The sequence below is a fragment of the Mytilus californianus genome, unplaced genomic scaffold (genome assembly GCF_021869535.1).
Source record: "Mytilus californianus isolate M0D057914Y unplaced genomic scaffold, xbMytCali1.0.p SCAF_2, whole genome shotgun sequence".
Taxonomy (NCBI): domain Eukaryota; kingdom Metazoa; phylum Mollusca; class Bivalvia; order Mytilida; family Mytilidae; genus Mytilus; species Mytilus californianus.
In genome coordinates this window covers 117509203-117527637 of record NW_026262668.1, presented here as the reverse complement: position 1 = coordinate 117527637, position 18435 = coordinate 117509203, and the positions used below count along the sequence as shown (strand labels likewise).

At 31.8% G+C, this 18435-nt stretch overlaps 1 protein-coding gene and 1 long non-coding RNA gene across 2 annotated transcripts in view; one reads left to right on the top strand and one right to left on the bottom strand.

The window, feature by feature from the left end:
* LOC127728676 (uncharacterized) overlaps nt 1-8449 on the top strand; it is a 38355-nt gene extending 29906 nt beyond the window's left edge. Inside the window, exon 3 of the long non-coding RNA XR_007994308.1 lies at nt 8191-8449. This is a non-coding gene — a long non-coding RNA (uncharacterized LOC127728676). The remainder of the gene's footprint in view (nt 1-8190) is intronic.
* LOC127728639 (exonuclease mut-7 homolog) overlaps nt 1-17011 on the bottom strand; it is a 39413-nt gene extending 22402 nt beyond the window's left edge. The window contains exons 1-9 of the mRNA XM_052236166.1: nt 16801-17011; nt 11013-11069; nt 9339-10384; nt 5988-6041; nt 5304-5443; nt 4595-4692; nt 1855-1928; nt 1432-1470; nt 602-759 (exon numbers count right to left, since the gene is read on the bottom strand). Coding sequence (XP_052092126.1) covers nt 602-759; nt 1432-1470; nt 1855-1928; nt 4595-4692; nt 5304-5443; nt 5988-6041; nt 9339-10384; nt 11013-11069; nt 16801-16945 — 1811 coding nt within the window. The 5' untranslated portion in view covers nt 16946-17011. The remainder of the gene's footprint in view (nt 1-601; nt 760-1431; nt 1471-1854; nt 1929-4594; nt 4693-5303; nt 5444-5987; nt 6042-9338; nt 10385-11012; nt 11070-16800) is intronic.
* Between the last annotated feature and the right edge of the window lie 1424 nt (nt 17012-18435).

Genomic DNA, 18435 nt, shown 5'->3' with positions numbered 1-18435 from the left:
ACGAAAGTCCAGCTATGGCAATAGTGGAAGGTCGCAGACCTTGGACCACCGCTAATTTGAACCTCCGAATATTATTTTCAATAGAATTTGACATCGTTCGCCATGTGCTTGTCATTAAAGGGAAGTAACTCTTGCACTTCCGGAACTGGTACCATAGGTAGAATACAACGTTGTGCCTGCCGCTGCGTAAGTTGCAGGAACAGTTATGTTTTCCAAAATATCATGATAAGAGCAGGAGACAAAAACAATCGGTTATATAAGTCCTTGCAAAAACAAATAATAATAAATAATGAAAAATAACACAATGAAAACGACAGTCACGAAAACTGACTGTCAAAGAAGACCAACAACCAACAATACTTAGTTTCTCTAAACACCAAGGGCCACTGGCCATAAACGCTTCAACACATGAACAACCAACGGGATTTTTTATAATTGCCGTCCGACCCTGGTACATTCTTTTTAATGGAATAGCCCTAAAATGGAATGCCTACTAATGTTATAGGACATCTGTAAAAAACAAAATGGCAGGGTCCTAAAAAAGCTTCAGATAATGTACTAAGAGCACATGATAAATGAGTTCTAACATGGACCCACTTACTCATCCATTGTTCTCCTTTTCACAGCAACCACTTCTGGAATAGATTCATCAGTCAACTTGAAATGTCTAGCCCATTTAACAGCTTCTGTAAGTTCATTATAACACATTAATTGTTCTACTAGCTGTTCCTTCAAATAATCATTATCACCAACAGCATTCTGGAAAATAAAACCATGCATAAATAGATAGATGACTTTCGAATGTATGCACTTTCCCGTAAATTTCCTATGCTACAATGCTCATGTTATTAAGTCACAGGAAGAACAGATTGTTTGATGGCTAAATTTACCCAGATTGACCTCGGATCAAACGGTGTAACTCATTCATAGAAATCAACTCGAGATTGGTGTATTAATTCTTATTTAGAAGAGGACAATTGTGTGACTATCATTTAAAAGTTCAAGTGCATTGGTTTTGAACATTCAGTCATACACACATTAATAACTGATCTAGAAACATCATGTCAAATCAAATATCATTTGCTTAACTAGAAGAAAAGATAGTTGCTACTCACAACGCTTGAACCTACTTGTTGACAATTTTCATAGCAAAGGTTCTTGAAAAAATAATCTTAAACTTTGTTCAGAACATTTCAATGGAAACTTCTTAATACGTTTGTGGATGAAGGTTTAAAAATAATGGATTTAACTGAAGCAAAATCTTACAAAAACAGTACCAAGAGAATATTAATGTTTTGTTTTTTTTTGTAACAAATTTTAAAATAAAACAAATTTGATAACAATATAAAATGCAAACACCTGTAAAAGTACAAAATGAAAAGTTATTTTAAATCACCTACTACACAATTTTTTTTCCTGCAAAACTATTACCTCTACTAGTTCTTCCCAACTTCCTGTACCCATCTTACCCTACAATAAATGCAAATAAAATTTCTTATGTTACTTAAAGCCATTAATTATCTGGATTTTTATTGTATCAAAGAAGGTAAGAAATTGTAGCAATAAAAATAAAACAGCATGATTAGCAAAACATTCTAAATATTTTTACGATGGTTATTCATATCAGTTTTTACCCTTTTTATAATAGTCTATGTAAGTTTTTTTTTCTAAACATCATGGTTACTATGGTAAATTGCATGTACAATAAATAGTTTTGATGTTGAATGCTTATTTTTCTATAAAAAAAATCACAATTACATATAAATACATTTCTACCAGTTTGCCATTAACTTTATTTCCTATACTATGTACAGTTATTTATTTTCTGCCTATATGAGAGAATCATTACGTTACCTCTATATATCTTCTGTATAAAAGGTACCTCAATGCTCCAACTCCTCTGGCTTTACTTATGTTTGGACATAATTCTGAGAGTAAAAAAAAAAAGCATTACAAATTATATTTGTTAGAATCAAAGAAAGTACAATATAATATATCTGGATGTAATACTGTATTGGGAAATTTTAGTGTGTCTAATTTTCACAATAACTGTTTTACAGCAACATTACCCTACACAAACATTTAACTGTAAATATAAATGCATTGTACAAGGCCATGATATGTGAATAATATACAAGAGGCTCTCAAGACCCTGAATCGCTCACCTGTATATCAGAGAAGATTTTTAAATGTTAGCAAACTCGATGAACAAATTGTGTAAAACTGTCTTTAAAGGGCAATAACTCCTTAAGGGGTCAATTGACAATTATGGTCATATTAACTTTTTTGTAGATCTTACTTTGCTGAACATTATTACTGCTTATATTATATATATCTATAAGAATATTCAAAAGAATAACAAAAAACTGCAAAATTTTGTTAAAACTACCAATTTGGTGGCAGCAACCCAACAATGGGTTGTTCGATTCTTCTGAAAATTTCAGAGCTGATAGATCTTGACCAATTGAACAATTTTAGAGAAGATTTTTAAAATAGTTTACGACGACAGACGACGCCAAGTGATGGCATAAGCTCACATCGGGCCCTTTGGGCCCCAGTGAGCTAATAAGAGTGAATATTTAAGTACCCCATCACTGTGAACATAAAAGAAGAATGTGTCTGAGGACTAGAATGCCCCCGCTCAAGCTTGCTTTTCAGACGAAAATGGGATGGACTGAAAGATGGATTGTCAAGAGTAACACTTAACGCCCCCTTCGGCCTTGCAGCGGGGGCATAAAAAAAACCAAAAATAACCTGATATAAGTTATTGATAATTATTTTTTTACAGTTAAAAAGAACTTAAATCTATTTGTAAAATTGCAAAAAACTATCTTACATAACAATTGTTTAAGAGCTCAGATAATAACCTCTGTAAAGTTATCTCCCTTTAATGATTTGTATAGATGTAATATCTAAGTTACATACAAATCAACAACATCAACATGGATTTCATTTATATCAAATCCTTTTCTATATCATACATTCACTGCTATCTAAGGTAACAATATAAAAACTCCATCTAAATATAGTATCAGTCAAATAAATCACTTCTTTTAATAAGATCTATCCTTAATTTTTTTTCCCTTCATTCATGGTGAAAAGTATATAGTCTTGGTATAAGTGAGTTAAATAAGACAATTAAAATTTGAAAATGTTTATCAAATTATGTCATGCCATGTGATTTACACTATGGAGTTGTAAGTATATTAGTTATAACTTATTTTTTATTTGTAGTAATGGTGGTCAAGCTTTGATAATTTTTCAATGATTTAGACCAATTCTATTTAAAATGGTAAAATTTATTCAGTTTTGGTATCCAAGTCAAACTTTTTTTTTAAACCAGTGTTCATGATATGTAGGTGTTCAAAATTGTTCCAATTTCATGAAACAGGCAGGCATCAGTAAAAAGCTGTCAAGAGCTTATGTTTGTACTGTTATATGTGAACCGAATCAAAATTAAACTTTTGTTTTCATATTCGTATATTACTTGAAAAGGATGGTATTAATAATACTAATCACACTGCACTTTCTTTATACTTACAACATTTACTAGCTCAAATATATTACTAGTAAATCAGTTAGAAAGATGAAACCGTCACAATTCAAACAAAGTAAAACAATTGGTATTTCGAAAGGACAAAATCATTTGAATATGCACAGTGGCTTCAGTTAAGATTGGTCAAGAAGTTTCTGAGGAAAATAGTAAATGATTTTTTCTATGAGTTGAAAAGAAACTCATCATTGAATCATGTATCTCAATCACAGTATAGTTACAAATGTTTTAACTGTACACTACCTTGTGGGATATACCTTGTGGGATATCACACTACTTCAGCAGTTTAGATGCAAGTGTAACTATACAATACCTTGTGGGATATCATACAACTTCATCAGTCTAGCTGCAAGTGTAACTATACACAACCTTGTGGGATATCATACAACTTCATCAGTCTAGCTGCAAGTGTAACTATACACTCCCTTGTGGGATATCATACAACTTCAACAGTTTTGCTGCAAGTGTACCTATACACTATCTTGTGGGATATCATACACCTTCATCAGTCTTGCTGCAAGTGTAACTATACACTACCTTGTGGGATATCATACAACTTCATCAGTCTTGCTGCAAGTGTAACTATACACTACCTTGTGAAATATCATACAACTTCATCAGTCTTGCTGCAAGTGTACCTATACACTATCTTGTGGGATATCATACAACTTCATTAGTCTTGCTGCAAGTGTAACTATACACTACCTTGTGGGATATCATACAGCTTCATTACTCTATCTGCAAGTGTAACTATACACTATCTTGTGGGATATCATACAACTTCAGCAGTCTTGTTGCAAGTGTAACTATACACTACCTTGTGAGATATCATACAACTTCATCAGTCTTGCTACAAGTGTAACTACACACTACCTTGTGGAATATCATACAACTTCATCAGTCTTGCTGCAAGTATAACTATACACTACCTTGTGGGATATCATACAACTTCAATAGTCTAGCTGCAAGTGTAACTATACACTACCTTGTGAGATTTCATACAGCTTCATCAGTCTTGCTGCAAGTGTAACTATACACTACCTTGTGGAATATCATACAACTTCATCAGTCTTGCTGCAAGTTTACTAAGTGTCTTTCTATTCAATTTCTCCCTCTTTGGATTTGTTACACCACTTTTACTAAAATAAAATGTTTTTTATATATAATTGAAATACTTTGTTGGAACTGTGGGTCATTGAACTTCAACTGAAAATCAGAAAAAAAAAATGAAATTCATCTCTTTTATTTTCTGAAATATTACTGATTGAATTCTTTCAAAATAGGTGAACATTTGTATAGAAAATACATAAAATTGGTGAAAAATGTTCTTCAATTGGTCTTATAATCATCAAATCTCCAATTTCAAATCCATAGATTTTTCTTGAAAACTAAAATGTTGTTGGTTCATTAATTTCTGTTTTAATGATGTAAACTAATAATAGGGGTCACCGACTTCATTTTAATAGTAGTCATCATTCAAAGTGGTGTTCTAGGTGAAAAAATACCACAAAACATCAAAATAATCGTAAGGTCATACCATTGTAGGTAGTAAATCATCGATTTTTCACTACCAACTAGGTAACAGATTGTTTAACATAACCAAAAATAAGTCTGTGACCATCATTACAAGGGAAATATATGTATCGACAACATATAGCTTTTTAAGAAATCAAAGAGTGGGGCATGAAAATAAGAGAACATTAAAGAGGAATAAGTACAAATATCCTTAAATTATAGCAGAGAACTGTACCTTATTATATCATCAATAACAACATCTTTATCCACCAGACTATCTAACATTTGTACAACCATTTGTTGTAGTTTGAGGTTACCAGTTGCATATGTTTCTAAAACATTTACTTTGTCCTGCAGAACTAAGGGCAAGGCTATCTAAGGAAGAAAAATTGGCATGCTTTACAACAATTAACAAAGAAAATATTTCTTGAAAGTACAATGTATAATATCAGCTCATTGCTTATCAACAAATTTCATAGTTACAAGCTTACATTAACCTGTACCAATACATTTGCACCCATATCTGATATGTTACAATTTGTCCTTATTTCAAATATCACAGTGAAGACCATTTGAGGACTTCTTGATTTGTAATAATACCATTGGACAGTTAATATCAATATTCAATTTAGCTTAAAATCTAAAAACAATTATGTCTTCATATGTTTTTCAAATTTTCAAAGCAATTAACACTTGTATGTCAACTCGAATATATTTTTCCAGGATACAGTGATAATGTCTATGAAAATATCTGTTAAATCACTTCTTTTTATCTCTAAATTTTAATTTATTACCAAATGAAATACTATAGATAGAAATATTAGTGGTAATACAAAGATGAACAAAACAATAAATGAGTGACCCTATCCTTACATGATTACTGTGAAAGGTTAAATAATGTCAAGTTAAATGTACTAACCTCATCTATGGTAAAATGATCTTGAAGTCCCAATTTACCAGCAACAACAGCAGCCTGAAAAAAAGATATTTTCCTGTCATGTAATCTAAGCATCTGATTTTAAAATTTCAGTTGTTCTTTAAAAGAAAACTTTCAGAGAATTTTGCCAAAATATAACATAAGGCCTTAGGGGCTATCCAGAACTTAAAGATTCCCTTTTACAACAACTGGAACAGGCTGCTATCTGTAAAATAAATACCCTTCTTTACTTACAAATGACTTTAGTGTAAATTTAAATGCATTAGTAATGATAAATTAAAACTCAAGTAATTGCAAAGGAACTGCACTAATGATGGACTGACAAAAGTAGTGTACTTTCATTTACTTATTCATGTTATTACCGTCATGTAAGTAACATTGTCAAACAAAAAACAAAAAAATGCATTTTACCCCTATGTTCCATTTTAGCCATAGTGGCTATGTTTCTTGACGTACAAGGAAATAAAAAACAAAATTTATACTAGATACTCGGAAACTCATTCAGCCAAAGTTTGGCTGAAATTGATTCAGCAGTTTCAACGGAGAACATTCTTAAAAGTAAGCAAACTAGATGAATAAATCGTGAAAAAATTGTCTTTAAAGGGCAAAAACTCCTTAAGGGGTCAATTGACAATTTTTGTCATATAAAACTTATTTGTAGATCTTACTTTGCTGTTAATTTTTGCTGTTTACAGTTTATCTTTATCTATAATATAATAATATTCAAGATAATAAACGAAAACTGCATAATTTAATTTAAAGCATCAATTCAGGGGCAATAACCTAAAAATCAGATACCAGATTTGGCTGATAATTTCAGAGCAGATAGACCTTGACCTAATGAATACTTTAACTTTTTGTTTGATTTCCTCTAAATGCTTTAGTTTTTGAGATATAAGTCAATAAAATGCTCCGCTGGGTGCAGCTTGATACGACCGAAGAGGTCGAACCCTGAACAGTTGGGTCAAGTATGGACACAACATTTAAGCTTTATACAGCACTGAATTTGGATTGTGATTAAATATTAGACACAGCATAGGTCATGTAGGTTTCTGACACAGAATGAATGTGGTCTAAGAACTTAAAAATTTTTAATTTACCTATTCAAACCATATCATTATTGTTTGCTTTTATATATAAATCAGAGATAGCCAATTTAAAATGAAAATTTTTAAAGAAAAAAAAGGAAAAAAAAATCCCTCCCCCAAATTTTTTGAACCCCCTTATTATTCATCACCCCCAAACTTAATCCCAGCCTTCCCTTTGTGGTATGGTACCTTGCAGTACAATATCAGAGAGATCCATACACTTGAACACAAGTTATTGTCTGGAAATAAATTTTTTTAATTTATCTATTCAAACCATATCATTATTATTTGCTTTTATATGTAAATCATAAATAACCAATTTAAAATGGAAAATTTAAAAAAAAAAAAAAAAGGAAAAAAAGGAAAAAAAAAATCCCTCCCCCAAATTTTTTGAACCCCCTTCTGATTCATCACCCCCAAACTCAATCCCAGCCTTCCCTTTGTGGTATGGTACTTTGCAGAGATCTGTACACTTGAACACAAGTTATTGTCTGGACACTAGAAAAATGCTTGTTTTTTGGCCCCAAATTCCTAAACGTTTAGGGCAATTACCCCCAAACTCAAACCCAGCTTTCCCTTTGTGATATGGAACCTTGTAGTACAATTTCATAAAGATCCATACACTTACACACACGTTATTGTCCTGAACTAGAAAAATGCTTGTTTTTTGCCCCTTTTTGGTCCCTAATTCCTAAAATTTTGAGGCAATTACCCCCAAAATCAATCCCAGCCTTCCCTTTGTGGTATGGTACCTTGCAGTACAATTTCAGAGTGATCAATACACTTGAACACAAGTTATTGTCTGGAAACTAGAAAAATGCTTATTTTTGGCCCCATTTTGGCCCCTTATTCCTAAACGTTTTGGGCAATTACCCCCAAACTCAATTCCAGCTTTCCCTTTGTGATATGGAACCTTGTAGTACAATTTCAGAAAGATCCATACACTTACACACAAGTTATTGTCATGATACTAGAGAAATGCTTGTTTTTTGCCCCTTTTTTGGTCCCTAATCCCTAAAATTTTGAGGCAATTACCCTCACAATCAATCCCAGTATTCCCTTTGAGATATGGAACCTTGTGGTATAATGTCAGAGAGATCCATACACTACCACACAAGTTATGTCTGGAAGTTACAAAAATGCTTATTTTTGGCCCCCTAATTCCTTAACTGTTGGTACAGTAACCCCCAAAATCAATCCCAACCTTCCTTTTGTGGAATTGAACCTTATGGTAAAATTTCATAGAGATCCATTAACTTAAACTTATGTTAGAGTGCGAAAACCAATGTGTCTTCGGACGACGACAACGCCAACGTCATACCAATATACGACCACAAAATATTTTTGCAGCCGTATAAAAACTGTATTTTACCCTATGTTCTATTTTTAGCTATGGCAAGCATGTTTTCTGAGGAAACAGAAAATAAAACACAAACTTTATTCTAGATAACCTAAGAATCATTCAGCTTAAGTTTGGGTTAATTTGGTTCAGTAGTTGTAGAGAAAAAGATTTTTTAAAGTTAGAAAACATTATAAACAAATTGTGTAAAATTGTCCTTAAAGGGCAATAACTCCTTTAGAGGTCAATTGACAATTTTGGTCATGTAAAACTTAATTGTAGATCTTACTTTGCTGAAATTTTTTGCTGTTTACAGTTTATCTTTATCTATAATAATATTCAAGATAATAACCAAAAACTGCAAAATTTCCTTAAAATTACCAATTTAGTGGCAGCAACTCAACAATGGGTTATCAGATTCATCTGAAAATTCCAGCGCTGATAGAACTTCACCTAATAAACACTTTAACCCTATGTCAGATTTCCTCTAAATGCTTTAGTTTTTTGAGATATAAGCCAAAAACTGCATTTTACCCCTATGTTCTATTTTTAGCCATGGCGGCAATGTCTTTAGACGAAATAGAAAATAAAACACAAGCTTTATTCTAGATAACCTAAGGATCATTCAGCTTAAGTTTGGTTGGAATTGGTTTTGTAGTTTCAGAGAAGATGTTTGAAATAGTTTACACCGGACAGGCGGACAACGACAGAGACGGACGACGACGGATGCCAAGTGATGGCAAAAGCTCACATTTCCTTCGGAAAGGTGAGCTAACAATGGTGGAAAGGCAGCTTGGGACACATCATTGAAATCACATGTACATTTCCAAATATTTGTACTCAAATCAGTACATTCATTTGGGTTTTTAGTTGTATTCTTGTTCAATTAATCTATTTATTAATTACCTCATTATATTTCTTTTTCTCTAAGAAAAATTTAATCTGTGGCAACATGTATTCATTTCCGTGCTGATTCAGCTGAAATGCTGTGACTGCCATACTAAAAAGTGCGGTATTATATCGTGTGCAAGCTTGTAATGCTCTCAATTTGATATCCTCTGTTAATAATTCCTTCTGATTTACAACATGGGTATTTTTTAACCATGCTAAAAACTCTTTCATGAAATAGTAACACAGTGATGTTGTTTTACCTGAGTTATGATCACGACAGTTTTCTATAAAATAAACAGCAAGTGCATATGGATGACATGATCTTGAATAATATTCTCTTATCAAAGTTGAAGCCTGAGATTTGTCTGTAGGATTTTGATCAAACCATTTATTCTCTACATATTCCAATAAACTCTTCATTTCTGATCGAGATGGTTCATAGACAGACTTCATCTCCAATGTGTTTTTTAACCACTTCTCTGAAACTTTCGGATTACTTTGTTTAACTTCATTCATATCAAATTCAACCTTATCAGTGTTACCTCCAATAATCTTTTTGGCACTACTTTGCTTCATTTTCTTACGATTTTTGCTATCTAAATTTCCTCTTGACAAAGCAGGAAACTCTTCTGCATGAGTTTTTAATGGTTTGTAACTGTCTGCTGATTCTGGTGTCCTTTCAACAGATGTATAAGTCACTGCATGTGATGTTACAGTGTGCTGTAAATCATTATCTACACAAATACTTGAATTGTTAAGTTGACTGGAATGAGGCTGCACATGTCTCAAATTAGAGGATGGAAGTCCATAATTCTGTACTAGGGGATGTGGACGCATTCGGCTTTGAAATAGCACTGTGTTATCACAACTTTTCTGAGTAAATGGATGTGGTCGTATCTCATCATGTAATTCTGATTTATCTGCCCTTGATGTTTTATCGGTGGGTGAAGGAGAATGCTGTGGTTCTAATGAAGAGGCTCCTTTATTAACCAGGACATCTGCAGGTGAGGATAAAATAAACCCTCCATCTTCATCACTTGATTCATCATACATTTTAGTAGCTGCAATAAAAAAGGAAGATAAACTGTGACTTTAAAAGTTAGAATGGTTGCTTGGCCAGTAAAACAATATAGAACAAACAATGACCTACAAATATACTAGCTAGACTAGTGGACTACAAAAAAATCTCCCCTACATCTATGAAAGTCAATCCAGTACAAACACATCCACATACTGGAAAGGTTTTATAATGGTAAATTAGAATATATTTGGTTAATGGTGGGTAATCTTAACTGTTTTTAAAATATTTAATAGTGGCAGGAAATGACCCCCTGCTCCATACTCAGACAGAATGATGAATCCATCGTGTATTTTTAAATTTTTTGAAGGATTGTGGTCATAAACTTTGAAGGCATATATATATAGAGTAAAAAGGAATTTTAAAATTTAAAGGAAGAGGGTCTAAATTAAAGCATGGGGTCCAACAAGCATAAATGCTTTAGGGAAAACACTGAAGCCAATCAACATTACATTTTGAAAAATTACAAAGGACAACAATTTGTTCCCAAGTGTTGACAATAGTTACCTGGCCATTTGAGTCAGTCAGAAAAAAAGTTCACTTATGTTAACAAAGATAATAATTTTCTTAATTTGAATTAAAAAACTTTGAAATATAACTAGTTTCCTTACCTTCAGGATATGACCGTCTTGTAGTAATTGTCAGCTTATTACTGGCAGTATCATCAACTGAAAACAAAGATTTTATTAATACTTGACAATGAAGCTATTCCATTAAAGAAACTTTACAGAAAAAAAATTATATTATTCAACTCATAATTACACAAAAAACTACAATTCCTAGATATAAGGACTATCTGCAGGCTTGATGTAACTACAGACTCAAGTTAAAATATATTATTTACAAAATCTATCCAACTCGCCTAATTCATTAAAATGGTCCTTTCCTAAATAAGCAGTCCTTAAATTATTAGCAATCAATGAAATGATTTTTATATCCAAATACATGTACCCATATAATAAACTTGCTTACCAAATTGCTGTTCCAACTTTCCCCTTAACTATTTTTATTTTCTAGATTCATTGCATTGTAATGCTAAAAAATGCTCAAATTTTAAAATCATAGCTCAATTTGGTATAGTCGAGAAAATAAATGTTGTTTCTGTATATGTTATAGAATATAATTTTTTTCACACATCATTTTAATTTTAGCAAACCAATTATTTATTAATTGTCATACAAATTAGTGTCCCATATGAAGGAATATTCATATTCACCATTTGCGAGAATCAACAATTTTTTTTAGCTGCAAAGCTGCAAGAAAATATATATTCTATTTTATAAACACAATTATTTCCTGCAATTGCATTGGCTGCATTTAGTTGTGCAGAATACAATTACATCATGCCTTGGGCAATATTATTCATTTTCAGTTGTTACCAGACCAGAATATTCATTTTCAAAATTCTCCCAAAATATTCAATGGTTGACCCCTAAATTATAAAGACAATCATAAATTATCTGTATTTTTGCTTTGTTAAAGGCTGTTGTTTTTAGTTTTTGCGATTTGTTTCAATCCATGGCCAGGATAAGTTATTTTTCCAGAACACCAACAGATCTAATCTTAACTGCTGTGTACTGAGTTATTAAAAAGTATTAAATCTGTTAATTTTTTCATCATTCTATACTTGCAAAACATGGTTTCTTATATGATACATGGTGTCACACCACTGGTATACACATGTAAAAATGCAAATTTCAAAACTTAAAAGTGACTATAGGAACCAGAAAATGTTGTTTGGTCATGTGTCATACATTTGTATGTAAATCTATAATATTCATAACATGAAGTTACTGAGGGACAGATCTATCTTGATCACTGATGCATGAAAATTAATCCAAGGCCAAATGACACAGTTGTACTAGGATATAAAACGTTTCTGTATTGTTGGCTTATTAAAGTATCCCCCATAAAATAACTTCATATTTGAATTGAAATTAATATTTTACATTGTACAATTTTATTTCCAGTATTGACAATGCCTTATATTGCTCAAATATAATGTGAACTAGAGCAAAAAGGGAAGTAATTTTGTCGACTTTGAAAATAATATTCATCTGTCAGATCATGTAAAATGTATTTATCTGTCATGTCATGTAAAATGTATTCATCTGTCAAGTTATATTAAATGTATTCATCTGTCAGGTCATGTTAAATGTATTTATCTGTCATGTCATGTTAAATGTATTCATCTGTCAGGTTATGTTAAATGTATTCATCTGTCATGTCATGTTAAATGTATTCATCTGTCATGTCATGTTAAATGTATTCATCTGTCAGGTCAAGTTAAATGATGTGAAATAACTGAAGTTGTTTGATTTAATATGTATTTTTTATATATGATTTAATGGTTCATAAAAGTTTAGACTGTGCTACCAATGTTTGAAAAATATAATGTTCTTAATTAACTACATGTATGTAAACTAATGACACAATATTACTGTTCTTTTCAACGTTTCGCATTTGATTTTTTTCCCAATAATTTGCATGTCCTTATGTGTTCCTACCATTTTACCTCGATCATTACTAAATAACACATCCTAAATGTCATTTTACCCTTCCAGCCAAAAAATCTGATTAGGCGAGGAATCTGTATAGGTATATAATCTCCTGTTGTCCCTCCTAAGCGATAGATGAAGGGTCTAAATCATGTCACATCTCCTTATTTCTATACTGACCCCTGGAGAATTATTTTTGTTCTTAATAAATTAGTGTGATGTTAATCAAAAAGTTGCCATTGATTACAGTGTCACACCTAATGCAGATATTTAAAAACTCATTTAATTTTTTTCAATAAATATTTCATAGAAATTACTTGACAGTGTTCTGTTTCAGTATGTTATGGATAATTATGCAATAAGCCCATTTAAGACTAGGTACAGCTATTTAAAAAATCATTCTTAAAATAAACAAAAAGGTTTCTGCATTTAGCAACTTTTTTTTTTCTGGATTGACATTGTATATTATATAATTATCTTACCTCCTTACTGTCTTCACTTTTCAATTATAAGAAATAAATTGTTCAAATAAGTTCAAACATTTTATTTAAGGTAAGAATAGCTCAATAATTCTAAATTAATTGTTGTTTTAGTTACTTAGTTAAATTATGATTTTATATTAATTAAATAAAGATAATTTGTTTTGGTGAAGCTGTTTTAAAGTGAATCAAGAAAAACTTGATGTTATTTACCAATTAAGATGATTTTTTTTCAGAAATTGAACATTTGTTTTTCTAACAATAGCCCTTTTAATACTGCTCTATTTTGGTTCACTGATCATACCTGGTGACTATTTTATTTTTATTTTCCAGAAATATTTCCTTTTAAAATCAGAATGTCAGTTAAATTTATAAACTAGAGGCTCTAAAGAGCCTGTGTCGCTCACCTTGGTCTATGTGCATATTAAACAAAGGACACAGATGGATTCATGACAAAATTGTGTTTTGGTGATGGTGATGTGTTTATAGATCTTACTTTACTGAACATTCTTGCTGCTTACAATTATCTCTATCTATAATGAACTTGGCCCAGTAGTTACAGTGGAAAATATTTTGTAAAAATTTACAAAAATTTACAAAATTTATGAAAATTGTAAAAAATTGACTATAAAGGGCAATAACTCCTTAAGGGGTCAATTGACAATTTTGGTCATGTTGACTTATTTGTTTTGCTGTACATTATTGCTGTTTACAGTTTATCTCTATCTATAATAATATCCAAGATAATAACCAAAAACGGCAAAATTTCCTTAAAATTACCAATTCAGGGGCAGCAACCCAACAAGGGGATGTCAGATTCATCTGAAAATTCGGGGCAGATAGATCTTGACCTGATAAACAATTTTACCCCATGGCAAATTTGCTCTAAATGCTTTGGTTTCAGAGATAAAAGCCAAAATCTACATTTTACCCCTATGTTCTATTTTTAGCCATGGCGGCCATCTTGGTTGGTTGGCCGGGTCACCGGACACATTTTTTAAACTAGATATCCCAATGATGATTGTGGCCAAGTTTGGTCAAATTTGGCACAGTAGTTTCAGAGGAGAATTTTTCTGTAAAAGTTTACGGACGACGGACGCAGGACGATGGACGCAGGACGACGGACGCCAAGTGATGAGTAAAGCTCACTTGGCCCTTTGGGAAGTTTCAGGGCAGATAGATCTTGACCTGATAATCAGTTTTACCCTATGTCAGATTTGCTCTAAATGCTTTGGTTTCAGAGATATAAGCCAAAATCTACATTTACCCCTATGTTCTATTTTTAGCCATGGCGTCCATCTTGGTTGGTTGGCCGGGTCACCGGACACATTTTTTAAACTAGATACCCCAATAATGATTGTGGCCAAGGTTGGTCAATTTGGCCCAGTAGTTTCAGAGGAGAAGATTTTTGTAAAAGTTAACGACGAAGGACGACGGACGCCAAGTGATGAGAAAAGCTCACTTGGCCCTTTGGGCCAGGTGAGCTAAAAATAAGAAAATTTTATATTTAGGTATATTCGGCAATAAAAATAGTTAGACCAACCACTTACAGGGGGCAGAAGCTTATCAGAGTGTCATACTATTTATTTGTCATCCTTTGGAACACATCTGTAGTAGACTTTCATATTTTGTTTTAAAACTTGTATTGCTTTTCCTGCAATTTTATATCAAACTGCTTTTAGTAAGACAATAGAAGTTGAATTTTCCTATTTCCATCTGAAAAAAAAGTGTTAATGACCTAGATGAGAGCTTTAAAATTACTTTTTTCCTCGTTATGACCATGCAAGGGGATGTTCTGTTTCCACACTAAGATAAATAGTATTAAGTATACTTTTCAAAATGTTCATGTTTCGTGAGATTTTATTTTGAAATGAGCTACTCAACATTGACACATCTTCCTTTTTGCCTGTAGCGACTGACACAGAATTTTCACTAATTTCAAGACACCTGCTTTGTCCAGGTTGTCTCAAATGGAGTTTTATCAAAGTACCCAAATTTGCCCTGTCTTTTACAGGATCCCTAACAAAAGCATGCTCAGTACTAGTGAATAAAACACATTTTAAACAATACACCCCATTTTCCGACTCTGAATACTTCAGCCACTGATATTTATCAAGCCAAGATCTTACCACAAATTTCTGTAGGAGGAAAAATAGATGGGGAATTTGTCCATGGGACACAGATGATGCCCCCACTTACATATAACATTATAAAGGGACATAACTCAAGAACAGTAAAAGTGACGCCACCAACATTCAAACTTGATCTGTGTTTTGTGGTAATAAGCATTGTGTATAAATTGAACATTTGATTGAGGCAAACTAAAGTTTGAGAACGGAAACGAAAAATTCAGCAATTTTTCCATTTGTAAAGGGGCATAACTCTAGAGCAGTATAAGTAACACCACCAACATTTAAATTTGATCTGTGGTAATAAGCATTGTGTATAAGTTTCATAACATTTGGTTGAGGCAAACTAAAGTTAGAGAACGGAAACCAATTTAGGGACGTACAGACGGACAAGGGTAACCGATAATAGCAAAATTCTTATTGAAAAAACAAATTGCTTAAATTATTTGTAAGCACGTGCTTACAATGCTACAATGCAGCTACGCCACTGGAAGATGGCAAAATAAACAAACACTTGAGTTTCACTTGATATGGCCACTCAGTTTCAACCACCTATTGTTCTGCAGTTATCTATTGTCCCTCTATTGTTAATGTCAATCAATTTAGTTCACTACATTTATTATATGAAGGAAGCTTCTGAAACATTTTTCCCAACATAGTTTATTTTGACACCTTCTGCTGAACGACAAAAAATTCACAGCTTAGTCTAGGCCAAATAATAATGATGTCTTCAAAGGTTTTTAAAATTTTTGCTTTGATGCCTTCCTGCATCAACAAGGGATCAAATTAAAATTTAAAAATACATTCAGCAGACAGCATGATTATCTGCGACTCATTTCACAAAAATTCTTACGAGAAAAAAAAACTTGTAAGTCATGAACATTATGGTATAAATTACAATTAATTTTTGTTGTAAGATTTTTGTAAAAAGAGCCCTAGGACTAACCTTAATCCAGTTAAGTTTTATGTATTCTGAAATAAAAATGCCATGAATGCATTTAAATTTAAATTATCTAGGCCCGGCCATGCTTTAAAACTTTACTAGGTCACAATTTTTCTGTCCTGAGAGTGAAATTTTTGGTGTTTAAGAAGGCCATATTTGCCATAAGGTTTATATGATGAACTCTTAAGTATTACAATGAAAATGTATCATGTCGATTCATGATTATGCTAGCACAGATTTAAAAATTAAAAAAAATCTCTAATCATATTGTGCACAGTACACTGGAACGCTTTAAAGGGACAGAGGAACAAAGAAACAGGGTAAAGTAGTACTTAAGATTTTGAATATACCTAATTTTGCTAAATCCAAGAAACGGTCAAGTTTCTCTTGAGTTATGCCGTCGAACTGAACGCTTTTGTTGTTAGTTTTCCTGTAGAAGATACTCGAGACAAAATCTTTACCAAAAACCCATAAAATCTGTAAAAATATTATCATTTCATGTGCAAAAATTAAGTTCTTTCCACTTTGAACTCACTCTTTGCGATTTTTGATTTTTGTGGTTTCAATTTAAAACCGGAAATTAAGTTTGATACACAACTATATGGTCAATGACGGACTGTGCAAGGAATTCGCTGCCGGAATAAAATAGTGCCAATATGTTTTCCAGAATAGATACCAAATACCAATTTTTTTTTTTTTAAATTGTGTTCTATCATAGCATAGATGTATAAACCCAAAAAATCTGCAGTTGGGTTTATACATCTATGATCATAGCATATTACACATCTGATGTTTTTATATTGAACCAGATTATTATGTATAACGTGAGGGTACCCAAATTGCACCTATTTTGACAGTTTTTTCACCTACGTTTTTTTATGATCCAGACAAAAGTTTCCATTCTGTGTTTATTTTGTAGACCTAACCTTATTTACTATATGGTTACACCAATTTAATTTTGAATCCATATTAAATCATAGAAAAATGAATTTGAACCGACCTTCAAACGATCAATGGTTCTGTAATTAGGAATACCCAAATTGCATCCATGCTTAAATTCACATCCTTAAAAATCGAATAACAGATGTTTTGTTTTATCTCTTCAAATATTTAGAACAATTTGACATTAGTCCATGCTTAGTATTCACTTTTTAAGAAATGGATGCTTGAAACATATTTTATTTGCTAATTTTTAAAAGATGAATTTTTGTGAACGTCACATAGCGACGTTTCCGTAAATTTTATTTTTCCAGTGAATACCTCATCTGTTGATATATAATGTGAACGTTTTGTGTATATTTGAATATATTTACCTATGTTGAAAAACGTATAATGTCAAATCATAAAAATACAAATTGTTTAATAGTCTCAAAAAAAATTGCAAGATTTCCACAGCCATTTTTGTTGAATAGGTGCAATTTGGGTACTGTGACGTTATCTATGATGAATAAAAAGAGATAGTATAGTATAGTTTTATTCAGGCAAATTCAAGCACACATATAAAAATTCACAAGACAAAACAAAACAAATAATATTTATATATATATATATATACTCTTAAAATAGTATCATAATATATTTTAAAAACAGTGCTTAGAAAGAAGCCTGGGATATCCCATAAAAGCTTACATAGTATAGCTCATTTCCATGGGGTCCCTTGTTTGAAAATATATAAAAATAATATTTCAAATTATATGTTAAAATTTAACTTTCACCAAAAAAAGAAAGATCAATTGTTTCTTAAAAAAACATATAAAAAATCTCCAGTTTCTATATTTCTTGCTGTTATTTTTAATTGTTCTTTAACTGCAGTCTTAAAAGCAGATCTATTTAATATATTTTATATGTTGACTGGTAGATTGTTCCAGTCTTGTATAGCGCGTTATAGACAAAACTGTTTTTATTATAGTTTTTAACATTTGGTACAAAATAATTATTATGTGCAGCACTTCTGGTATTATGATTATTTAAATCAAAATGTTCTC